This window comes from Sorghum bicolor, chromosome 7 (genome assembly GCF_000003195.3).
Source record: "Sorghum bicolor cultivar BTx623 chromosome 7, Sorghum_bicolor_NCBIv3, whole genome shotgun sequence".
In the NCBI taxonomy this organism is placed as follows: Eukaryota; Viridiplantae; Streptophyta; class Magnoliopsida; order Poales; family Poaceae; genus Sorghum; species Sorghum bicolor.
The window spans coordinates 27,561,389-27,587,533 of record NC_012876.2 but is presented as its reverse complement, the minus strand read 5'-3'; the positions used below and the strand labels follow the sequence as shown (position 1 = coordinate 27,587,533).

General features: G+C 54.9%; 2 protein-coding genes across 9 annotated transcripts in view; one reads left to right on the top strand and one right to left on the bottom strand.

The window, feature by feature from the left end:
* LOC110437248 lies at window positions 2,357–3,124 on the top strand. The gene has a single exon (XM_021465628.1). It carries the CDS (start codon window positions 2,357–2,359, stop codon window positions 3,122–3,124), a length of 768 nt encoding a protein of 255 aa, XP_021321303.1.
* Window positions 3,048–26,145, bottom strand: part of LOC8069846 (formin-like protein 6) — a 43,443-nt gene continuing 20,345 nt past the window's right edge. For 3 of the 8 annotated variants that reach the window (XM_021465178.1, XM_021465183.1, XM_021465184.1), the window contains 3 exons: window positions 20,485–20,603; window positions 7,207–7,278; window positions 3,048–7,116 (listed from right to left, as the gene is read on the bottom strand). In XM_021465178.1, coding sequence (XP_021320853.1) covers window positions 6,940–7,116; window positions 7,207–7,278; window positions 20,485–20,603 — 368 coding nt within the window. In that variant the 3' untranslated portion in view covers window positions 3,048–6,939. The remainder of the gene's footprint in view (window positions 7,117–7,206; window positions 7,279–20,484; window positions 20,604–26,145) is intronic. The other 5 variants (XM_021465179.1, XM_021465180.1, XM_021465182.1 and 2 more) reach the window with 5 other exon arrangements.

Genomic DNA, 26,145 nt, shown 5'->3' with positions numbered 1-26,145 from the left:
ACAGACATGTCTTGCTGTTCAATACTATGAGTTTGCTGCATAAGAGTGTGCAAGAGAGCACCACTCTCCTGAACATAGCGCGCCTTCAAGGATGACCAGATAGCCTTGGCTGTTTTACACTTGGATAGACTCAAAATCATAGATTGCTTAGTACTGTTGATCATGGCAGCCATCACCTTGCCATCATGCTTTTGCCAAGTTTTGACATCAGCAGCATTACTCCGATCCTGCTGAAGCTTAGGAGGACCATCAGTTAGATGATCAAGGAGCTCATAACCCCTTAAAGCAGTTTCCACACAAAAAGCCCACTCTGGGTAATTCTGACCATCAAGGGTAATGTTGATAACAATAGTGTTGAGCTGCGATGGCATGAGTGAAGACTTCTAGCAGACCAACAAGGGGAAGAAAAACTGTTACCACCGTGATCAGAAGTAGCCTAAGATTGTAACTGCAGAAACAGAGGAAGAAGCAGCTCCAAATCTCCACGGGCATAGAACCACCAGATGACCACGTGCAGGGACGGAACAGCCACGGGCAGAAGACGACAGGGCACGCGGATGAGCGATCTCCCACGGGCAGATCGAAGGAGTCCCACGACACAAGGCGTCCCCGCATGGAAGACATCCCCGCGCGTGAAGAGAGGCTTCGGCGCGGACGATGTGTAGAAAGGTAATGTAGGGCAAATACACCGCACACCCAAAGGGGGTGGGTGGCCTCTCATTATATAGCCTGAACGACTTGGGGTACAAGCCTGACGGCTGGTTACAAGCCTGGACGGCTTGGGGTTACAAGTCGTGTACAACACGTACTCTATGAGTTAGCTATACATATCTAATATATATCTATGTATATCTCTAATACGATGTCCCGCGCAGACAACAACCCCGCGCGTGACGGAACCCCGCGAGAAGCGAACACCCGCGATGCGGTGCGAAGGTGAAGACGACGGCGGCGATGTGCCAACCCCCGTCGAAGGCAGAGAAAAACAGAGGAGCGGGAAGAAACAGAGGACCATGATGAGCGGCAGACGGAAAAAAAATGGATCTTGGGGTGATTAGGGATCAGATTAGCCCTAATTCGACCCTTAAACCATGCTTTGGTACCATGTTAATAACCTTGGGAATTAGGGAAGATCATAACTCCATTAGTGGAGATAGACATATATAGCCAGCCACATGGGCCATATGGCCTATACTAGATGGGCCTTCATATACTTAACAATTGGCATATTGGATTTGACTGAGATGGTGGCACAAGGGGGGCTGGAGAAGGCAGCCGATGCCGAGGCTAAGGCTGAGGAGTTGGTGAGGGCAGCAGGAGTCGCTGGTAAGGGGAGCAGTGGTCATGGTGGCGGCTTGGCAAGGAGCACCAATGCCGGTGGTGGGAGAGGGAGAGAAAGGCGCGACCAGGGTGGTGGCGCAGAGGAGGAGGGGGTGGGCAAGTGGACCTAGGCCCGAACTCATGATACCATGTAGAGAAGTATAGGAATCACCCCGCACACCAAATTTGCGGGGGTGCTGGATATATATATATAGCCAGAGTCAGAATACAATAGAGGCAACTAGGCTATGGATAATCACTATCCTAAAATACATGATCCTGATGGATCCTTTCCTAATGCTAGCCTTCCTAATGGGTCATTTCCTAGTACTGATGGATCCTTTCCTAATGCTAGCATTCCTAATGAGTCATTTCCTAATACAAACGCCTTAAATACTTGCTTTGTGTCGGACATTTGAAAGCAGCTGAGTGGGTGTGGGGTTCACTCCCAGCCAATGCTGGGACTAAAATAGTACTTTTACCATTCTCTTGAAACAATGTGCAGCACATTCTTTGTTTTCCAGTCACACCACTGGTCCAGGTTGGTTTTCTAAACAGCATACTTAGTATTAGAGTTATACATAGATATATATTACATATGTATAGCTAACTCATAGTATACGTGTTGTACCCCAGCCGATTAGGCTTGTACCCCAAGCCGTTCAGGCTATATAATGAAAGGCCACCCCCCCTTGGGTGTGCGGTGTATTTGCCCTATAATACCAGCCGATTAGGCTTGTACCCCAAGCCGTTCAGGCTATATAATGAAAGGCCACCCACCCTTGGGTGTGCGGTGTATTTGCCCTATAATACCTTTCTGCATGGTATCTGCGTCCGGGACAGATTAGGGTTCCTGTCTTCTGCTGCCCTCTCCTCCACGGTGCCGCCGACCTAGCCCGGCGCGCCTTCACCGCCCGTTCAGGCTGCGATCTGCACCTGTTCGCTACCGCACCATCCATCGCCATGAGCACTAATTCATCCAGCGCGTCCTCCACCTCCAGTCTGACAGGCTCCCCTTCCATGCCGGCCCTGAGGGATGCTCTCCTACGCCACCATCAACGTGAAATCTCACGTCCCGATCGTCGTCAACCTCAAGCTGCCAAACTTCACCAAGTGGTCTGCCTTCTTCACTGCCATGTGCGGCAAGTTTGGCCCGCTAAGTCACATCGACGGCTCCATCCCACCCCGGCCCACTGATCGCAATTGGTCGCAACCTGACGCCTGCATCCGGAGCTGGATGTATGGCTGCGTCGACGATGGTGTCCTCGAACTTGCCATGGAGCCAGATCAGACGGCACACGATCTCTACGTGGCCATTACGGCTCTGTTCCAGGCGAACCAGGCCACCCGCGCGGTTGTCCTGGGACAGGAGTTCCACACCATGGTGCATGGAGATCTCACCATAGACGCTTACGCCCAGAAGATGAAGCAGATAGCTGACGCCCTCCGCGATGTTGGCCAAGCCGTCTCGAAGCCTCAGCTTGTGTTGAATTTGCTTCGTGGTCTTAACCCACGATTCGCAAATTCTACGGACATCATCGCCAACTCGGCGGTGCTTCCGTCATTCACCTCAGCGCACAATACCCTCCGGCTCAAGGAAATTCACCTCGCCTCCGATGCCAAGGTCTCCTCCGACACTGCCCTTACTGCAGTCGACACCTCCGTCCTTGTGCCCAGCTCCTGCTCGTCTCTTTCCTGTCGCTCCACCCCTGCCCACCCCAACCGTGGTGGCGGTATCGGTGGTGGTGGCAAGGGTAAGGGCAAGGGCAAAGGGAAGGGCAACGGCGGTGGTGGCCGCTTCTAGCAGCAGTCGGACCCATCTCGGACTTCTTCAGGCGGGCGTCTAGGCGTCCCTCCAGCCGGTCCTTGGTTCTGCATGAACCCATGGGCCGGTATGTTCCCGCACAGCCGCAGTGGCAACATCAGCCACAGTGGCGCCCCCCCCCCCTTCCATTACAGGCGGATGGGATCAGGGTGCCCTCATCGCTTCACTGAACCAGATGGCACTTCAAGGCAGCACAGGACCAAGTCCCTGGGTCCTCGACACTAGCGCGACCTCTCACAAGTCGGCCAGCGACGGTATACTTCTTTCCCGTCTCCCTCATTCGTCGTCCTTCATCGGCAATGGGGCATCTATTCCAGTCTCTAGTCGGGGCACTTCTATTATTCCTATAGCTGATCATCTTTTCAAACTCAATAATGTTCTTGTTGCTCCACATCTTGTTCGCAACCTCCTTTCAGTTCGTCAATTTACTCGTGACAATAACTGCTCTATTGAGTTTGACGCCTATGGTTTTTGTGTCAAGGATCTCCAGACCCGGAACGTGATTCTACGCTGCAATAATGGAGAGGACCTCTACACCCTTTCATCATCCAGTCCACCAGCTGCCACCTGTCATGTTGCTGTTCCATCATCCTTGTGGCACTCCCGTCTTGGTCATCCTGCACCCGCTGCCCTAGCTCGTCTCAATAAAATTTCAGCTATTTCATGTAATAACTTAGATCGTGTTGTTTGCCACGCCTGTCAACTTGGTAAACATGCTTGTTTGCCATTTACTAGTTCTTCATCACGTTCGTCCGTTCCCATTGCACTTGTTCACTGTGATGTGTGGTCTTCTCCAGTTCTTAGTGTGTCTGGTTTCAAACACTATCTTGTGCTTGTGGATGATTATAGTCACTATTGCTGGTCGTTTCCTCTTTGGCATAAATCAGACGTGCATACTCAGCTTGTCAATTTTGTTACCTATGCTCACACCCAGTTCAACTTGTCAGTCAAGTGTTTTCAGGCGAATAATGGCACAGAGTTCATTAATAACACCACCTCTACCTTCCTTGGTAGTCGCGGTATCCTACTTCGTACCACTTGCCCTTACATGTCAGCCCAGAACGGCAAAGCTGAAAGGATGTTGCGCACTCTCAACAATATTACTCGCACTCTTCTGCTGCATGCTGCTATGCCACCACAGTACTGGGCGAGGCCCTGGCCACTGTTGTTTATCTGCTAAACCGGCGTCCATCCTCCTCCATCTTTAATGGTATTCCTCATCATCTACTATATCACAAGATGCCAGATTTTTCCTCTCTTCGAGTTTTTGGCTGTTTTTGCTACCCCAATCTTAGTGCCATGACACCTCACAAGCTCGCCCCTCGCTCCTCTGCATGTGTCTTCATCGGCTATCCTTCCTCCAAGAAGGGTTACCGATGCCTCGATCTCTCCACTCGCAAAGTGATCGTTTCATGACATGTAGTCTTTGATGAGTCTTACTTTCCGTTTGCGGCTGCCAAACCGCCTACGGAGTCACTTGATTTTCTGTTGCAGGATCGACTACCGGCGCCTCCACCAGCACCCCTGGTGCCTGCCAGCCATCCTTCTCCACGTGTGGTGCAAGATGACAGTCTGGAGCAGGATCCGGCTATTCTTTGGCTCGGTCCAGTGCTCTCGGTCCCCGGTGCTTCCACGACTGCTGCTGCTCAGCCGGTCTTTGGTGCACCGTCTCCTTCCAGGCAGCCCCGTGCTGCTGCCGGGCCTCTACTGCGCCCAGCTGGAGTTCTCAGCGCTCGACCGCCGATCACGTAGGTTTACAGCCGGCGCCGTCCTGTTCCATCGCCCTCCAATGCTTCGGCTGCAGCACCAGAGCCGACCAGGTCTCCCCCTGCTGTAGTTTCTGCACCAGCTTCACCACCGGATGATGCCATCTCGCGCCCAGTCACTCGCCAGGGACTCTTCCTCCGCCAATTCAGCGCTTGGGTTTCTTGGCCGCGATAGCTTCGCCACTTCCTGCAAATTATCGCAGTGCTCTTGCTGATCCGAACTGGCGTGCTGCGATGGTTGATGAATACAAAGCTCTGATTGACAATGGCACTAGGAGTCTAGTTCCTCGACCACTCGGTGCCAACATCGTCTCAGGCAAGTGGATTTTCAAGCATCAGCACCACTCAGATGGATCTCTTGCTCGCCATAAAGCTCGCTGGGTTGTCCGTGGTTTTTCTCAGTGGTACGACATTGACTACGACGAAACTTTCAGTCCAGTTGTGAAACCTGCCACGATTTGGGTTGTTCTAAGTATTGCAGCTTCTCGTTCTTGGCCTATTCATCAATAGGATGTTAAGAACGTGTTTCTTCATGGTCATCTCAATGAGATTGTTTACTGTCAGCAGCCCCCTGATCATGTTTGTCTCCTTCAGAAATCTCTATATGGCCTCAAGCAAGCACCTCGAGCCTGGCACCAGCGTTTTGCATCCTTCATCAGGACTTTGGGTTTTGTCACTTCAGTGTCTGATTCGTCGCTGTTTGTGTACAAAGATGGCTCCAACACTGCTTACTTGTTACTATATGTTGATGACATCGTTCTGACTGCCTCATCGCCAGCTCTTCTTCGTCGTATCATGGAGCGACTTCATTCTGAGTTTGCTATGACGGATTTAGGAGAACTTCATCATTTTCTTGAGATTTCTGTCACTAGATCTGCCAGCGGCCTCTTTCTGTCTCAAAGACACTGATCGTCTGCAGCGTGCTGGCATGTCTGAATGCCATCCTACAGCTACTCCGGTTGATGCCCGTATGAAGCTCTCTGCCACAGACGGCTCTCCTGTTGCTGATCTGACACAATTTCGCAGCCTCGCTGGTGCTCTCCAGTACTTGACACTGACTCGTCCTGACCTTGCATATGCTGTTCAGCAAGTATGTCTGTTTATGCATGATCCGCGAGAACCTCATCTTGCATTCCTTAAGAGGATTCTTAGTTATGTCAAGGGCACACAGTCTGCTGGTCTTTCTATCAGTGCTGGACCGATTGATAGTCTCACTGCCTACTCGGATGCTGACTGGGCTGGTTGTCCGGATTCTCGACATTCGACTTCTGGATACTGTCTATCTTGGTGATAACCTGGTGTCCTGGTCTTCTAAGCGGGGCAGACCACTGTCTCTCGCTCCAGCGCTGAGGCGGAATACAGGGCTGTAGCACACGCTGTTGCAGAGACATGTTGGCTTTGTCAGTTACTCCAAGAGCTACACACTCCGCTACCTTCGGCAACGATTGTTTACTGTGACAATGTCAGCGCAGTATATATGACAGGGAATCGTGTTCATCATCGGCGCACGAAGCACATTGAGATTGACATTCATTTTTTCCGTGACAAGGTTGCTTTGGGTCAGGTCCGAGTGCTCCATGTTCCCTCGTCGCACCAGTTTGCGGACATTATAACCAAAGGCTTACCTGTACAGTTGTTTACTGATTTTAGGACTAGTCTTTGCGTCCGAGATTCTCCCGCTATGACTAAGGGCGGGTATTAGAGTTATACATAGATATATATTAGATATGTATAGCTAACTCATAATATACGTGTTGTACACGACTTGTACCCCAAGCCGACCAGGCTTGTACCCCAGCCGATCAGGCTTGTACCCCAAGCCGTTCAGGCTATATAATGAAAGGCCACCCCCCCCCCCCTTTGGGTGTGCGGTGTATTTTCCCTATAATACCTTTCTACACTTAGGTGCAAACAGTACTATAGTCATGTTAAGTGCAGTTATTAGATTATAAAGATGCAGCAGCAGTAGTCACTGTTAAGGCCCATATCATCTAGGTCCATATTGGCACACACTATGGCTGTATATATCTACACGAAGACTAATGGAAATATTCTTCCCAAGTCTACAAGGTTAGTAACAGTCACCTTGCGGAAGATCTCTGACACAGGACCATCATTTTCAGATGTAGTAAGCTCTTGCTCAACTTTCTCAAGTCCTTTGTTTACAGCCTGCATTTCCTCTGCTAAAGACTTCAATTGTATCTGCTTTATATCAGTTCTCCAAGAAATGAATCAGTAAATCACTTATGATTTATTCAAAGTGGCCAAATACCAAAAACTACATTCAATTTACACCTTTGCCGCCAGCTCCAAGCTAGACAAGTCTTTCGGGAAATCTAGAAGTTCTGGAAGTTTCTCAGAAAGCACCTGCAAAAACATGACTAACAGATTAATACACAATTGAAACATTTTTTTTCTCAAACAAGCAGGAGAACTGTGTATCATTATATTAAGAAGAATAAAAGGGGCAAAGGAATCCCATACAACACCACACACTCACACATTGGACTCTAAGAGACCAAAAAAAACTAATCGCCTGGGGAACAGTTTACAACGACCACTGACCTACAGAAACAATCACCACTCGAACAGCAGGCCAGTTAGGTAAGATATACCCTTGGCACATGCAGTCCCCCACAACCTCAACTCATCAGAAGCAAGAGTTAAAACTCTATTTAGATTTGGTGAAACTCCATTGAACGCAGAGATTTCTGTGATTCCAGAGTGTCCAAGCTCCTAAAATGAGAGTTCAAGCCTTTTCTTGCCAGTCCACCAGCAGCCTTGCTAGCTCTGTCCCACCAAGCATCAAAGGATGTTTCACCTGTCTGGGGTGAGATGCTTTGCATGCCAACCTTCTGCAACAGGTCAAACCAAAAATCTCGTGCAAAAACATAGTCAACCAGAAGGTGATTCATACTGTGTCCTGGTCACAAAGAAGGCAACGAGAGGGATGGTCAATGCTGTAAACTGTCATTTTCTTAATTGGGCTCACCCTAGAAGGGTAGCAATATGGTCACATACATGGGCCTCATGGGCCTAAACCTTATACTCCAACACCCCCCCGCAGTCTGGACTACCGGCACAGCGGAGTTCAAGACTGGACAAGAAAGAAAACACATAACACACAATACCCCCCCGCAGCCACAACTAGCCACCGGTGACGTTGAGGCTGGAGCGAAACTCGGCGAAAGTCGAGGAAGGGAGGCCCTTGGTGAAGATGTCCGCAAACTGTGAGGTGGTCGGGACGTGGAGGACCCGGACGTCGCCGATGGCCACATGGTCGCGGACGAAGTGCAGGTCGATCTCCACATGCTTGGTCCGCTGGTGCTGCACAGGGTTGGTGGAGAGATAGACGGCGCTGACGTTGTCGCAGTAGACAAGTGAGCTCCTGGCGAGGGGGCGGTGAAGCTCAGCCAGTAGCTGGCGGAGCCAAGCAGCCTCGGCCACACCATTGGCAACGGCGCGGTACTCCGCCTCGGCACTGGAGCGTGAGACCACCGGCTGTCGCTTGGACGACCACGAGACAAGGTTGCCGCCCAGGAAGACAGCGTAGCCGGAGGTGGACCTGCGGGTGTCGGGGCAGCCCGCCCAATCAGCGTCGGTGTAGACAACCAGCTCGGCAGAGGAGGACCGGCTGAGGAGCAGCCCATAGCCTAGAGTGCCACGGAGGTACCGGAGGAGCCGCTTCATAGCAGCAAGGTGGGGCTCCCGCGGAGCATGCATGTAGAGGCAGAGCTGCTGCACGGCGTAGGTGATGTCAGGCCGTGTGAAGGTGAGGTACTGGAGCGCGCCAGCAAGACTCCGGTAGGCGGTAGAGTCCTCTGGCCCAAGCATCGGACCCTCTGCCTCTGACAGCTTGCCCTGGGTATCGACCGGAGTAGAACAAGACTTGCAGTCAGTCATCCCTGCTCGCTCGAGAATGTCACAAGTGAACTGCCGCTGGTGGAGGAACAAGCCTGAAGGTCGGGGCTCAACAGTGACACCGAGGAAGTGATGGAGCAGACCAAGATCCTTCATAGCAAATTCCTTCTGGAGAGTGGTAATGATGCGCTGGAGCAGTGACTCGCTGCAGGCGGTGAGAACAATGTCATCCACATAGAGGAGCAGGTAAGCAGTCTCACCCCCATGGTGGTATATGAACAGTGAGGTGTCGGACTTGGCCTCCATGAACCCAAGAGTCTGCAGGAAGGTAGAGAACCGAGAATACCACACCCGAGGTGCCTGCTTGAGACCGTAGAGAGACTTGTTGAGCCGGCAGACCAAGTCAGGGCGAGAAGAATCCACGAAACCGGCCGGCTGACTGCAGTAGACTGTCTCGGTCAGAGTGCCATGGAGGAAGGCATTCTTGACATCCAGCTGATGCACAGGCCAGGAGCGCTCGAGAGCCACAGATAGTACGGTGCGGACGGTAGCTGGCTTCACCACTGGACTGAAGGTCTCATCATAGTCAATGCCGGGCCGCTGACTGAAACCCCGGAGGACCCAGCGAGCCTTGTAGCGCTCCAAGGAACCATCAGCACGCCGCTTGTGCGTCCAGATCCACTTGCCGGTGACAACGTTGGAGGCCGACGGACGGGGCACCAGATCCCACGTCTGGTTAGCGAGGAGGGCCGCGTACTCCTCTTCCATCGCACGGCGCCAGTGAGGATCTGACAAGGCCTCGCGGACGGAAGAGGGTACCGGAGAGATCCCCGTCTCGCAGGTAGCAGCGGTGAGGGCCCGCGGCCGGGATGCCTGCCTCGTCACCATTGGGTGAGTGTGACGAGGATCCCGGTGAAGTAGAGGCGGGTGGTACACCGGCGGCTCGGCGCGAGAGCGCCTCGGGGCCGGAGGCGGCATGGACGGGTGCTCCGCCGGAGGTGGCGGGGTCGACGGCGGAGCCCGTACCGGCGAGGGCGGCGACGGAGCCAGCGACACCGGCTGCAGAGGCGGAGCCGGCTCTCGCCGCCGCTGGTAGACGAGGCCGAAGCGCCGGGGAGGTGAGGACGGGGCGCGCGGTCCCGCGATCGGGGCGACGACTTCGGGCACAACGGGAGGCAGCGCAACCACTGGTAGCGGTGGAGGAAGCTCTGGGGCTGCCTCTGTCGTGCCAGGTACAGGAGGGTCCTGGCTTGAAGGACCACCAGGAGAGCGTGCCGGAGCAAGACCTGCAGGGTATAGTGGAAACGGTGGTGGAACCACCGGGTCAGTGGGAAAAAAAGAAGCCTCCGCAGGGTCAGCAGGAGGTGTGGAGGTGGGGGTGGTGGAGAAAGGGAATGCCGACTCGTCAAACACGACGTGGCGAGAGATGAGGACACGGCGAGAAGAGAGGTCCAAGCAACGGTACCCCTTATGCTCAGGGGAGTAACCCAGGAAGATACAGAGAGTAGAACGGGGGGCAAGCTTATGAGGAGAAGTGGCAGCTGTGTTGGGGTAGCAAGCGCACCCAAACACACGAAGGTGATCGTAGCGGGGAGGGGTACCGAAAAGAGCGTGGTGTGGAGTGGGCGCAGGGGAAGCCGTGGAGGGCAAGCGGTTAAGGAGATAGGTGGCGGTGTGGAGGCTCTCAGCCCAGAAGCGAGCGGGAAGCGAGGCCTGTAACAGAAGGGTGCGCATGACATCGTTTGTGGTGCGAATCATGCACTCAGCCTTGCCGTTCTGAGGGGAGGTGTAAGGGCAAGACATGCGCAACTGGACACCACAGGAGAGGAAGAAGGAGCGAGCGGTGGTGTTATCAAACTCACGCCCGTTGTCACACTGCACGGCCTTGATGGTGAGGCCGAACTGGGTGGACACCCATGCAAAGAAGTGGCGAAGAGTGGTGAATGTATCGGACTTGGCACGCAAGGGAAAAGTCCAAGAGTAATGGGAGAAGTCATCAACCACCACCAAGTAGTACTTGTAGCCAGACATACTAAGAACAGGAGATGTCCACAGGTCGCAATGGATAAGATCAAAGATGTGAGCCGCATGGGAGGAGGAGGTAGGGAAAGGAAGTCTAACATGACGGCCCAACTGGCATGCATGACACAAATGCTCATCAGGAGTGCGGGGGCAAGGCACAGCGGAACTGCGACTGAGCTGGGACAAAGCAGTGCTGCCAGGATGGCCAAGGCGACGGTGCCACGTAGTGGAGGAGGTGGTAGTGAAGGCAGAAGCCGAAGGGGGTGAATAAGAAGGCAAAGGAGGTGCAGCGGAAACCGGGAAACGAAGGGTGTAGAGAGGCCCAGTGCTGTCACAACGGAGAAGAGGACGCCGGGAAGCCAACTCCCGCACGGTGAGGCCAGAGGGGTCGAACTCAACCGAACAAGAGTTGTCAGTCGTGAAGCGGCGAATAGAGAGGAGGTTGTGAACCATACCGGGAGCCACAAGAACATCGGGGATATGAAAAGAGCCATGGGAATTGGCAGTGCCTACGGAGGAGACAGGAATGCAGGTGCCATTAGCGACCATGATGGAAGAAGGACAAGAAGGGTGGGGAGGACTGATAGAAGAGAGGAGACTCGCATCGGGCGTGATATGGAAGGTGGCGCCCGAGTCAGCGATCCAGTCAGGACTGACTGGTCGCAGCCCTGCGGCAGGAGGAGCCGCGGGCGAAGGTTTGGCGGTGGAGAGGAATGAGGAAGCCGGTGTGGAAGGAGACGCAGCTCCTCTAGGCACAGCGGCCATGGCCCGCGCACGTAGAGCTGTTGTGTCCGACAACAGAGGCGCCGACCTGCCGTCGCCCCACATGGTCGACCACGGGTGGCGGAAAGATGCCCAGGCCGCCGGGTCCCATCCGACAGGCACTGGCAAGGCACTCGGAGGTGGAGGCCACAGAGGCGCTGAGAGACTCCACCCGCCTCCACCGCGGTGGCGACGGTGGCTGCCACGGCCCCCCCAACCCCCGCTTGGCTCGGAGGGAGGAGGAGCAAGAAGAGACGAGGTCCTGTCCGCCGCCGCAGCGGCCCGGTCAGCGGCGAGGGCGGTGACCGCCGCGGCTGCGTCAGCACGCGGCAAGCCCAGTCCGGCAGCGTCAGCCCAGGGCATGCCCAGTCCGGCAGCCACTGCAGCAGGCATGGCGGCGACGGCCGCGTCCCCGGAGCCGGAGGAGGTCACCCCGACATGCATGCGCACATGGCCGTCCGCAGCAGCAGCGCGGGCAGCGGTGAGGGGCAGTGGCGAGGGCGGAGTGTGTGGAGGAAGGGCAGCACCCGCGCCCAGGGGCGGCGCGCCCGCAGCTGCGCTCAGGGCCGGCGCGCTCGCGCCCAGGGGGCCCGCGCCCAGGGAGGCCGCGCCCAGGGGGGCCGCGCGCAGGGGCGGCGCGCCCGCGCCCAGGGAGGCCGCGCGCAGGGGCGGCGCGCCCGCGCCTCGGGGGGCCGCGCCCAGGGGGGCCGCGCGCAGGGGCGGCGCGCCCGCGCCGGCTGGTGGTGGAGGAGGGGCGGCCATGGCCGCGGCTGCGGCGGCGCGCCGGCCGGCGGCGGCTGCTGCCTGGCGGCTGGGCTGGGAAGGGAGGGAGGGAGAAGAGAAACCCTAGCTTGATACCATGCTGTAAACTGTCATTTTCTTAATTGGGCTCACCCTAGAAGGGTAGCAATATGGTCACATACATGGGAAACCTTATACTCCAACAGTCAAGATCATGCCTTGCTAGCCTATCTGCTGTCCAGCATCTATTGTGTGCGACAAGCCACATGAAGAAGCGACATTTGGCCGGAGCCCAAGTCTTCAAAATCCTCTCAAGAGAATAGTCTCACTGATCCGTGGAATAAACCCCTATATGCTGATTTTGCTGTGTACTGTCCACTTGAGCTGAGTTTCCAAATATGAGAATCCTCCACAACAGGCTTTGGTTCCACACTAGACAGTGCACCCTGAAAGTGCACCCTGCAGATCTGAGATCCACAATGGCATTCACTGAAAGTGCACCCTGCAGATCTGAGATCCATGTCTGGTTTGTGAGACCTTCCAGGACAGTGCGTTTATTTGCTTGTCTCTTAGGAATCAGAGCAAACAAATGTGGGGCAATATCAGCAATACATCGACCATGAAGCCATCTATCCGTCCAAAAAAAGTGTACAAGCTCCATCACCGACTTCAGAAATGACCACCATTAAGAAGAAAGCTCTTACACATTGATGCACATGAATGGGGAATTCTGCCCATGGAGGCGCTGTTTTTTCCAACCAAAGCCATCTCATTCGGACGGCCCAAATGAGTTTTTGAAGATCTGAGATGCCAAGACCACCAAGCTCACGCGGGCGAAACACCGGCCATGCCACCCGGCAGTGTCCACCTTTTACATCCTTTCTTCCTTTCCAAAGAAAGCCTTGTCTGATCCTATTAATTTTATTGATTACCCAAGGTTGGAGGTCTAATGCAATAGCAAGATAAATCAGTATTTAGGTAAGAAAAAACTGTACTAGAATCTGTCGACCCGTCTTAGAAGGTCAGCTTTCTATCCAGGAAGGCGACCAGCAATTCGATCAATAAAAGGACACACCTGTTTCTTTGTCAACTGCCAAAGGGAGAGGGGTAGCCCCAAGTATTTGCATGGAATTCAAGCAACTCACAGGAAATGTGATCCTGTATTGTACTGATATCAGAAGAGGTGCATTTGATAGGTATGACGTTAATCTTCAGTACATTGGTCTTGAGTCCTGGTGCCTCACCAAACATATTTCAGAGATCAAGGATTACAGCAATGTCACCTTTTGTAGGTCGCAGAAAAATCTCAACATCATCAGCATACAGGGACATCCACTGCATCAACGGTCGGGGGGCCAGGGGTTGCAGAAAACCATCACTAGAAGCCCTTAAAACCAAATGGCTCAAGATAACATAGGGGACAAGGGATCTCCTTGCCGCAGCCCACACCAATGTAGAATGACCTCTCCAGGAATCCCATTAAGGACTTGTGTCAATGAGGTGGCCAAGAGCCCACTCAAGATGTTGCACCAAATTTGTCCAAATCCCAATTTCCTCAGCACTTCAAGGAGGCAGGCCCAAGAAACAGAATCGAAGGCCTTTGTGATATCCAGCTTGAGAAGAATTCTGGGGTGGAGATGTAGTGATGTTGATGCAGAAATCTTGCTGTTTGTTGCACAAGCATGAAATTATCTTGGATGAATCTTCCTTTAATAAAAGCACTTGATTAGGTGAGAACATTTGGTGCAGCCAACCAGCTAATCTGTTGGCAAGTAATTTAGTAAGAAGTTTAGCAAAACTATGTACTAAACTAATTGGTCTGAAATCTTTGACATGTGCAGCATCTTCTTTCGGTAGCAAGGTTATATAAGAAGAATTAAGAGTTTTCTGCTCCATACTGCTGAAAATGCAGCCATGATGTCCCCTTTCATACCTGCCACAAAACGTCCAGTGAAACCATCAGTTCCGTGGGCCTTATCTGAAGACAAGAGGGTAATTGTCTTCCAGACCTTCTCTTCTGAGAATGGGGCATCAAGCTCAACGAAATTGTGACAAACAATTCTCATTCATCAAGGTCAATCGTCTGCCCCCAATCTGAGCTGCTACCAATCAGGGCCATCGTCGAAATCAAGGATTGCTTTGGCCTTATCTTCATGAGCAGTAAGAATTTGGTTGCCCTCCACAATTCTTGCAATGAAAATTTTCCTCTTCCTATGTTGGGCATGAAGACGGAAGAGGGCTGTGTTAGCATCACTTTCATCCAATTCGAGACCAACTCCTTGCAATAGTGCGTCGAAAAGAGGACAAAGCTAGAGAGTGTTTCTCAAGTCTATTCCTCAGCCAGTTCTCCTTATCAGTAAGGTTCCAGTTATCCTGCGCAATTTCCAACATATGGAGTATTTCTCTAGCAAGGCTTAACAGTGAATTCACATGTCCAACTTTCTTATGGCTCCAACTTTGCAGGCTTTTGGCGACAGCTCTGAAATTTTTGGAGTCTCAAAGGGCAGGAAGACACAGGTATAGCTGACCATGCATCCTCGACCACCAGCCTGAAACCCTTCCAGTTTAGGCCAGAAAACTTCAAAATAAAACTGCCTCTTGCCCGTCTTGCTCTCCTGTAATCAAAAGATGATTGGACAATGGTCGGAGTTGTCTGTAGAAGCACTCTGCAGCAAACAATTTGGAAACAGTTCCTCCCAATCAGTTGAGCATAATACGCTGTCCAGCTTGAACAAGGTAGGACAAACTTGTCTGTTCGACCATGTAAATTTGCGCCCATGCAAAGGTATTTCCACGAGCGATAAATCATTGATTAATCCTCTAAATCTGCCCATCATGGCTCTGTTTAAGTTGTTATTATTCTTGTCTTGACACTGTAAGAACTCTGGTGGACTCGTCTAGAGTAGACATAGTTTGTATCCAGGAGACTAAGATGGCTGCTGTTTCACAACAAGTCCTTTTATCCATGTTGGGCTCGGTGTTGAAGTATGTGTGTGTATTAGGCCCACGAGGCCCATGTATGGCTGGTTATATGTCTACCCTTCTAGGGTTAGCTGAGCCCAAGCCCATTAACTGAAACATGGTATCAAGCTAGGGTTTCTCTCTCCCTCCCCCACCTACTTCCATTGCTTCCCTCCCCTCCCCAACTCCTCCTGGGTGCAGGTGGCCGCACCCAGTGCCGCCTGCCCGTCCTGCAGCCGGCCAAGACGCGACCCACGCCGACCCCTGCGCCGCAGCTGGCCAGGACGCGCCCCGCGCAGACCCCGCGCCGCAGCCGGCTAGGATGCGCCCCGCGCCGCCGCCGACCAGGCCGCCGCCTCCGCATCCCTTCTCATGGCCTTGGCGGGTGCCGCGGGCGCACATGGGGTGTCGCGGCCGCTGGGGTTGGAGACGCCGACGCAGGCGCCGCCGATGCGGGCGCCATGGCCACCGCGGACACTATGGCCGCCATGGCCGCAGCTGCAGGGCCCGGCGCCATAGCTGCAGGGGCCGGGCTGGGCATGCCGTGGGACGAAGCTTACGCCAACGACGCCCTGCTGCGCGTGCTGGGCGCAGGCGTGGGTCCCTCTACCTTCCCCGCCTTGCCTCCTCCGCCCACGTCCCACCTCCACGCAGCGGGTCCCGACTCCGCCCTCGCCGCCGCCGCGGAGGGCCGGGCCTGTGTGCGTGCGGCCGCCCTCACTTGGGAGCGCGAGCGCGATGCGGCCGATGCACTGGCCCGCCAGATCGCTGAAGCGGAGCAGCTCCTCGTCCTCCCTGCCTCACCCGATGTCGGGGCCACTTCCTCCGGCTCGACGGGTCACGCATGTCCCACACCACGGTCATCTAGCACGATCCGACCGATCCGCACGTGGCGCAACTCCACTACCAGGCCGGGGGTGTCCAAAACATCCGCCTCGTTCCGGTCGTCCTCGAGCCTGAGTCACCTCCTACGCCCGTTGGCGGGACATGGTCCTCACCCTCCGCCGCTGCGCCCTCGACGACCACATCCTCGTCGACGCCTAGGTCGCGGTCCAGACCCCCTCATGGCTGCGCCTCGACAGCATGTGCTCTCCTGGATCCTCGGGACGATCTCGCTCGACCTCCACGACCTCGTTCGCAACTCCGCTGATGCTCATCGGGCCTGGCTTGCGCTCGAGGGCCAATTTATGGGCAATGCCGAAGCTCGGGCTCTACGCCTCGATGCGAGCTTCCCTACCTTCGTCCAGGGCGACACCTCTGTTGGCGAGTTCTGCTGCCGGATGAAGGGCATGGTGAACTCCCTCGGTGACCTTGGCTGGCCCGTGGAGGACCGTCTCCTGGTCCTCAACGTCCTCCGCGGGCTCAGTGACCGCTACGCCCACCTCCGGACGTGGATTACCCGGCAGCGGCGCTTTCCCACCTTCCAGCAGGTCCGTGATGACCTTGTCATGGAGGAGCTCACTCAGGGCCTCCAGCTTGGGTCCAACTCTGCGCCAGGGTCCTCGCCCTCCTCGACTGCCCTGGACGCTACTCCTCCGCCGCGACCGTCCGCTGCGCCACCGTCATCTCTCCTTGGTCCTCCCCCCGGGCCGAGTGGGGGTGGGAGGGGGCCGTGGCGGCCGCTGTCGCCACGGAGAGGGACATGGTGCGGGTCCTGGCTGTGGGAGCAACCCGGCGCCGGCACCTCCACGGGGTGCACCCTGGCTCTCTTTCCACAACCCTGGTTAGGGCGCATCTCCATGTGGCGTTGCTAGGCTCCCGACGGTGAGCCTCGCACGCCGGCAGCCATGCTCGCTGGTGCTCCTACGGGTTTCGCTCTGCGTCTCCGTGGGCCACACCTCCCGCCGCCTCGCCAGGGTCAGTTGGTTGGGAACCAGTGGCTTTGGCCCGCTCCTTCAGCACCATGGCCCTGACACCGCCTGTCAGTCCGGACTGGATCGCCAACTCAGGTGCCACTTACTACACTACCCCTAACCCTGATATGCTCTCCTCCATTCACCCTCCTTCCTCTCACCCTTCGTCCATCATGGTCGCAAATAGTTCATGTCTTCCTGTCACATCCATGGGTGCCACCGGCGCTCATGGTTCTTTTCGTCTTCCTGATGTTCTTGTTGCACCTTCTATGGTTCACAACCTCCTTTCTATTCGTCGACTTACAGCTGACAATTCCTGTTTTGTTGAATTTGACTCTTCTGGTCTTCGTCGTCTGTTTTGTCAGCTGCTTTCGCCGCCACTCCTTCCTCCACCACTTGGCACCGTCGCCTCAGCCATGCTAGTCGTGATGCTCTGATGCAGTTAACCACCTTCCTTCCGCTGCCTGCCCAGCTCCTACGCCACAACATGCTCTCTTCGGTACCCCCTCCTCGATATGAGCACCTTCGTGTGTTCGGGTGTGCGTGTTACCCTAACACCACTGCCACCGCTCCCCACAAGCTGGCTCCCCGTTCGATTTTGTGTGTCTTCCTCGGGTATTTCCCGGAACACAAGGGTTACCGTTGCTTTGACCTCACCTCTCGTCGGGTCCTCATCTCTCGACATGTGGTATTTGATGAGTCTGTCTTCCCCTTCTGCACCACCACCACACGCACTTCCACCCCTGACCTTGACCCCTTCTCTCTTTCCCACTGACATGGTGGTCCAACCACTTTTGCCGTTGTATCCTACAGGTACTGCTCCACCGTGCCCTTCACCGAGCCCGTGCCACAGCTCGCCGCCAACTAGTGACGCCCCTGGACCTGCACCCTGCATGGGTCCGGAGGCGTCCTCCGATGCTGCACCTGCCCCTACGCCCGACGCGGGTCCAGGGATGTCGGCTTCCGCGCCCCTGCGCATTTCGCCCAGCCGATGCACGTCTACCAGCGTCGTGCACGGCCGGCTCCGCTGCCTCAGTCACCCCCGGTGGTCTCTTCTCCGCCAGCGACGTCTCCACCACCCGTGGCCTCTTCTCCGCCGGCGACGCCTACCCCGCCGCCGCGGCCGCGGCTGGCCGTGTTGTGCCGCCGGTGTACCACCCACCGCTCCTTCACCGACACCCGTGTTACGTTCACCCTATGGTGATGCAACACACGGTTGGTACCCTGCAGCCCTGAGGTCTCACGGCGTTGCCCGGTGAACCGCAGGTCTCTCCTGTACCCTCTTCCCTCTTCCGTTCACGACGCCTTGACGGACCCTCACTGGAGCCGCATGGAAGAGTATGCAGCACTCCTTGCTAACCGGACATAGGATCTAGTGGCCCGTCTGTCTAACACCAACGGCGTCATCGTCAAGTGGATTTGGACACACAAGCGGCAGGTTAATGGTACCCTTGATCAGTACATGGCTCGCTGGGTTCTCCGGGGTTTCACTCAGCACCCTGGAGTCGACTATGATGAGACATTCGGCGCAGCAGTGAAGCCAGCCACTGTCCGCACGGTACTCTCACTGGCTCACTCGCTCATGGCCCGTGCATCAACTGGACGTCAAGAATGCTTTTCTGCACGGTACTCTCATTGAGACAGTCTATTGCAGCCAGCCAGCGGGGTTTGTTGACTCTTCTCGTCCCAACATGGTCTGCCAGCTCAACAAGTCTCTCTACGGCCTCAAGCAGGCCCCTCGGGCATGGTACTCTAGGTTTGCTGCTTTCCTATTGACACTGGAATTTGTGGAGGCCAAGTCACATACGTCCCTGTTTATCTATCACCACGAAGCTGAGACTGCCTACCTGCTGCTGTATGTTGATGATATTGTCCTCACAGCATCTAGTCCGTCACTACTTCGCCGCATCATCACCTCACTTCAGCAAGAGTTTGCTATGAAGGATCTTGGTGTGCTCCACCACTTCCTCGGGGTCATTGTTAAGCCTCATCCCACCGGGCTACTTCTCCACTAGCGGCACTACACCCTTGATATCCTCGAGCGAGCTGGGATGACTAACTGCAAGCCCTGCTCCACTTTGGTTGACACATAGGGCAAGCTATCAGAGGCCAAGGGCAACCCAGTGACAGACTCTACTGCATACCAAGGTCTGGCCCGTGCACTTCAGTACCGCACCTTCACCAGGCCGGACATCACCTATGCAGTTTAGCAGATTTGTCTCCATATGCATGAACCCCGAGAGCCCCACCTCAGTGCTCTCAAGCGCCTCCTCCGCTATCTCCACAGCACTGCCGACTACGGTCTGCTCCACCAGTCTTTCTCCACCGAGCTCGTCGTCTACACTGACGCCGACTGGGCCGGGTGTCCGAACACTCGGCGCTCCACCTCCGGCTACGCTATCTTTTCTAGGCAGCAACCTGGTGTCCTGTCGTCTAAGCGCCAGCCGGTGGTCTCCCGCTCCAGTGCCGAGGCAGAGTATTGTGCTGTTGCTAACGGCGTGGCTGAGGCTTCCTGCCTCCGACAGCTCCTTGCCGAGCTCCACAGCCTCTCTCCCGAAGCAGCCTGGTCTACTGTGACAACGTTAGTGCGGTGTACCTCTCCACCAACACTGTGCAGCACCAGCGGACCAAACATGTGGAGATTGATCTACACTTTGTCTGTGATCGAGTCGCCATCTGCAATGTTCGGATCCTCCACGTCCCGACCACCTTCCAGTTTGCCGACATCTTCACCAAGGGCCTACCGTCCTCGACCTTCACCGAGTTCCCCTCCAGCCTCAGCATCACTGGTGGTTAGTTGCGTCTGTGGGGGGCGCTTGTGTGTGTATCTTATTTTCGTGTACAATCTGTAACTCCGCTGCTGCGCCGGTGGTTCAGAGTGCAGGGGGGCGGTTGAAGTATGTGTGTGTATTAGGTCCATGAGGCCCATGTATGGCTGGTTATATGTCTACCCTTCTAGGGTTAGTTGAGCCCAAGGCCATTAACTGAAACACTCGGATTTGTCAATTTTGTTGTTGTGCCGTCCACTAGAGCTAGTGGTGGAATTATCACTGCTTGGCATCACTATCTTCGTCTAGCTCTCAGTTCCCCATCTGATTCCCACTGTGTCTCTGTTCAATTCTGTCTGACAGGTGGCCAACCTTGGTGGCTCACTTGTGTTCATGGGCCACAAGGCAATGACAATAAAATTGTTTTTCTCCAGGAACTAAGGAATATCCAAGCTGCTTGTCATGGTCCTTAGGTCGTAGTGGGAGATTACAATTGAAACATATGAATTATGAGTATAAATTACTAGGGAGAGAACAGAACAAAACTTTTAAAGCCCTTTATCTCACAAAGGGATTGTTCTAAGTGTGTTCTAATAGAGGGGTACCTTGGATAAATAGTGCATCAAAGTCATCTTATTGTTACGAGCACGGGTGTCACTTAGTTTGAGCAAGCTATCCAACCTGAAACCAACAGCAGAACCTACAAAAAATAAAGGGGACCATACTGCATTCATGAAGAACAAGAGAAAAAAGATAAGTTAAAGAATGACAAAAGAAAAAAAAAGATGTGACAAATTAAATTAAGTAAATACAACTTGTCATCACAACAAGAACCAATATTCCTTTTTAAATGTAAATGTTCAGTCACCTCAAATGCTGTCACTTAGCACCAACAAGAACCAATATTCCTTTTTAAATGTAAATGTAATGATGCTTACTAATGCCTATTTATCAGTAACCGTTGTTCTTGAGAGTTAAGCCTAGTGCTACTCTCTAATGTATCTAGTTATCTACTATAGCAACCGCTGCAGCAACAGCGGCTCAGGCTGCAGCGGCTACCACTGCCACGCTGCGAGAGGAGATGGAGAGGCAGCCCAGAGGATCGCGGAGCCCTGCTCGGTGCCGCGCTCCATCACCATCGCCGGAGCATCGCCGCGGACGCAGAGGCCGTCACGGGTCTCCTGCTGTCCAGATGGTGCACAAGGACTCGGCGTGGGCGCACCGTGGCCGATGCTCACCAAGAGAAACTACCACGAGTAGAGTCTGCTCATGAAGGTCAAGATGTAGGCTCGCCAGCTCTGGGAGGCCGTCGATGGCGCCAGCGTCTAGTACCACAACAATTGGCGAGAGCTCAAGGAAATCCTCGCCGCCGTTCCTCCAAAGATGGGAGCTCCTCTTGCCGACAAGGTCTCAAGCCAAGGAAGCGTGGGGCTCCATCGCTGCAGCATGCATCGTCATCGACCGTGTTCGCGGGGCGACACTACAGCGGCTGCGAAAGGACCGGAAGAATCTCTCCTTTCGCCCAAGTGAGCAAATTGATCGTTTTGCAATCCGTCTCTCCACTCTGAAGCAGCAGATGGCTCGCCACGGTGACAAGGACCTCTAGGAGGCGTGCGCGTGGAGAAGTTCCTGCGCACCGTGTCGAAGTACTCCCAGCACGTGATCACAATAGAGACAATCCTTGACTTCGAGGAACTCACTATCGAGGAGGTCACCAAGAGACCGAAGATGGTGGACGATCGCGATGAGGCACCTCCCACCAAGCTCACCGTCGGTGGCAAGCTAATGTACACCGAGGAGCAATGGCTCGCTCGGCAAGAGAAGGGAGGGAACGACTCCAGCACGTGCAAGGAGCACCACCGGCGTACATGCGGTGGCAAGAAAGCAAAGCCAAAAGGAGATCGTGATGGCGGCGGTCAAGCAGAGAAGGTAGGAACCGCTGCCGACGAATGCAAGGCAAACCACGACAACACATACCTCAACTGCAACCATGTCGGCCACTGGGCAAAGGATTGCCCCTATCCTCGTCGTGAGCGTGGCGATGCAGCGCACGTCACGAAAGCAGAGGAGGAGGCTGCTCCGTTCCTCACTCACGGCTTCCTGGAGCTGGATGCAGAGCAGAGTAGTGACAAGGCACGAGCTTTAAGCTTCTGCACCGAGTCCGCCACCAACCCCGACATCAAGGAACCGTGAGCCCATGCCTACCTCAACATTGGCTCTTGCGAGGACAAGCTCGACGGATGGTACCTCAACAACGGTGCCACCCACCACATGACCGGCCATCATGAGCTCTTCTCGACCTCGACACGAGCGTTCGTGGATCAGTGAGGTTTGGTGACACGTCAAAGGTGGAGATCCAAGGCGCCAGCTCGATCGTGTTCGAAGGCAAGCCTAGCGAGCACCCCATACTACACGGCATCTACTACATCCCAGCGCTACGGAACTCCATCATGAGCCTCGGCCAACTGGATGAAGGCCGGTGCAAGGTGGAGATCGAAAGAGGGTACTTCGGATTTGGGATCGGCGTAGGCGACTTCTCGTCAAGGTCTGTCGCGGCCCAAGCCATTACTACATCCTTCACCTTGAGGCAGCTCGGCCACTCTGGCTCGCCACGTGTAAGGACGATGAAGCTTGGCTGGCATGAGCAGTTTGGTCATCTTCACTTCGAGGCTCTGCACAAGCTCAGCAAGGCAGCCATGGTGCACAGGATGCCGGTGATCAACCACGTCAAGCAACTCTGCGACACCTGCATCACGACAAAGTAGAGGAGGTGCCCCTTCCCTTACCCAGCCATGTACAGTGTGCAAGCATAAGTGTTGTGCTTATCTAGTTAGGATTTTTAGTTGGTGGCTGTGTGTCAGCCCTTATCTTGCTTTAGCATCTACTTTAGTATCTCCATCATATGTTGTAATCCATTCTTAAGGACCAAGAAAGCTACCGTATACATAGTTATGGTAAGGCTAACGAAATCTAAATCTAGCCCCAAACCTATGTTTTGTCTCCAACGATTGGTATCTAAAGCCTAAGTTCATTTGGGTTCTACCCCTTACCCATCTCAATCCGGCAGCATGACCATCCACTTGTATACCTCTTCCTCCACAAATCACTCGACCACCAGCACACGGCGTAGGCAGGCTGCAGAGTTCGTCGCGGCAAAGAGGTACGAAAGGGAAGCGGAGCGGGCGGTGACGGCGGATGCACAGGAGCAGCAGCTGGCGGCCACTGAGGAGGCCGCGGTCGCGGCTGCACCTGCTTAGAGCGGGGCAGAAGAGGCTGCTACCCTACACGCGGACGAGGACGCGGCTGCTGCTGCTCAGACTGCGGCAAAAGAGGCTGATGCCCTACCCGTGGGCGCGGGAGCAGACCAGCACGGCTTCGTCGGCGCGGCTTTGATAGACACGGGCACGTGGGTCACATGTACGGATGCGAGCGGATGAGCCACACGAGCCAACGCGGGCTATTCGGACCACCGCGCATGGGATCCTCGCGTCGAGCGGGAGTGGGAGCACGTGGCACACGAGCGGGCCCAGCGGGACATCAACCGGGACCTAGACGGACGCAGACATGCCCGTAGCGGACATGACCTAGACAACTGGGATTTAGACAACGACAGAGAGCAGGGTGGACAGGACGCTGGTGCATAGAGCCCCCACAAGCGCGCACCTCCCCTTCCTCGGACCGGCGCCATAGTCGCTGTGGCCGCCACAACTTTCCTCTCGTCGTCAGACCATCTTCAAGGACGCTGATACCGGCGGTGGATGGCCCATGCTCACCACGACCAACTACAACGAATAGCCCATGGTGATGAAGGTGAAGATGCAAGCGCGGCACATGTGGGCCGAGGTCCAGTACGGTGATGCCGACTTCAAGGAGGATCGATGGGCGCTGGAGGTGCTTTTTGCTGCTGTTCTGACGGAGCTGCAGTCCTCGCTCGCAAACATGCGGACTGTCAAGCATCGCAACATCACGCATCGGTAGCGACCGAACCCACAAATCCACGTTGCAAAAGCATCAGGACTGGGAGAACTTAGCCTTCAAGCTGGGCGAGGACGTCAACGACTTTGCTCTCCACCTCAACACCCTAATGCAGCAGTTGGCGTGGTACGGCGTCAAAGACTTCACTTCTAGGTCGCTATCGCGATCGAGATGTTGCTGGACTTCTTCGAGCTATCCATCGAGGAGGTGACGGGTCACCTCAAGGCCGTCGACAACCGCGAGCAGCTACCCCTCTCAGAGCCGGTGACCATCGGTCGCAAGCTTCTCTTCACTGAGGAGCAGTGGCTCGCCCACCGGGGAGGCTTCAGGTTCAATGAGCAGCCGCAAGCGCCGGCCGTGCAAGCGAGATAAGCCTCCCCATGTGCGTGGTGGCGCTCCTGCAAGAACTGCAGGAGGACTAGCCATTGGGCCAAGGACTGTCGGCTGGCAAAGCGCAGCGGTCAGGCACATGTCGCGCAAGTGCACGAGGGTGATGAGCTGGCTCTATTCTTCGTAGATGGGAGCATCGAGCCACAATCCTCTCACACGCTGGTCGTTGCCGCGCTCTGCCACCTCGATGAGTCACGAGCCCACGTCTTCCTTGGCAACGGGTTTGATGGCAAGAAGATCAACGGGTGGTACCTCAACACCAGCGCCACCCACCCCATGACCGGGCGGTGGGACTTCTCCGAGCTTGACTCTAGCGTTCGAAGCTCCGTCAAGTTCGGTGATGCCTTCGCCGTGGAGATCAAGGGTGTCGGCTCTGTTTTCTCCACCGCAAAACCGACAAGCATGGGCTGCTCACTAGTGTCTACTTACATCCCCGCGCTGAGGAACTCCAGCGTTAGCTTGGGACAGCTAGATGAGAACGGCTTATGCGTGGAGATCAAGCACGGGGTCCTGCACATCTAGTATCGCCATCATCGCCTTCTCGCCAAGGTGAAGAGAGGCACCAACTGCCTCTACGTTCTTCACGTGCAAGTGGCGCAGCTCGTGGGACTTGCAACCCGCCACAGAGATGACGCGGCACGACCACTTTGGGCACCTCAACTTCGAGGCCCTAAAGCAGCTCAGCATTACAGAGATGGTGCAAGGCATGCCACGAGTCGAGCACATGGAGCACTTCTGCAACTCCTGCATCCTCACCAAACGGCTTCCCTTTCCCCACCAAGCGAGCTTCCTAGCCAAGGAGAAGCTAGAGCCCATCGATGACGAGTACCACTACATATGGGCACTCCTGCGGATGCCATCAAGCTGCAGTCGCAAGCTTCGGGTGCTATGCTACAACAACAACGACGAGTTCACGGCGGCTGAGTTCGCGACGTACTACGCTGACGAGGGGATCAAGCGCCACTTCTCCGCACCATACACCCTACAGTAGAATGGCGTCGTTGAGCGCCGCAACCAAACGGTAGTGGCCACCGCCCACCCTCCTCAAGTAGAGAGGGATGTTGGCAATCTACTGGGTTAGGCGGTGATGACCACCATTCACCTACTTAACCGCTCATCCACCAAGGCCCTCAATGAGAATACACCATACGAAGCTTAGGTGGAGAATGAAAGCAAAGTATTGTGCTTATCTACTTAGGATTTTTTTATCTAAAATAGATAGCGATTGTGTCACCCTTGTCTTATATTGCTTTAGCATCTACTTTAGCAACTCTAGAATATGCTATAATCCTTTCTTAAGGACCAAGCAAGCTACCCTATATGTATCCCCAACCTGCCAGAGTTGTGATAAGGCTAATGAAATCTAAATCTAGCCCCAAACCTATGTTTTGTCTCCAACACCGTGCCCGGGAGCAGCTCGAGCTAGTTCACGGTGAACTATGCAATCCCGTGACGCCGACGACTCCAGGCAGGCGGCACTACTTCCTACTACTGGTGGACGACGCATCCTGCTTCATATGGGCCATCTTGCTGCAATCCAAGGATGCCACCATAGACACCATCAAGCAAGTACAAGCTACGGCGAAGAGGGAGAGTGGCCACCAGCTCTAGGTGTTACGCATCGACAATGGCGGGGACTTCACCGTCGCCGAGTTCGCCGACGAGGGCATTCAACACCACTACTCAGTCCCCTACTCGCCACAGCAGAATGGCGTCATTGAGCGCCGAAATCAGACTGTGATCGCCATGGCCCGGTTGCTGCTAAAACAGAGAGGGATGTCGGCCAAGTATTGGGGGTGGTGGTGATGAAAGTAGTTCATGAGATCAATCGTTTGCCAACTCGAAGCTTGCAGGGCAAGACCCCTACGAGGCTTAGCACGAACGCACACTGGCAATCAACC

Bases quoted from the DNA above. Each gene is read 5' to 3' on its own strand.
- LOC110437248 (XM_021465628.1), top strand. From the start codon at position 2,357: ATGCTCTCCTACGCCACCATCAACGTGAAATCTCACGTCCCGATCGTC.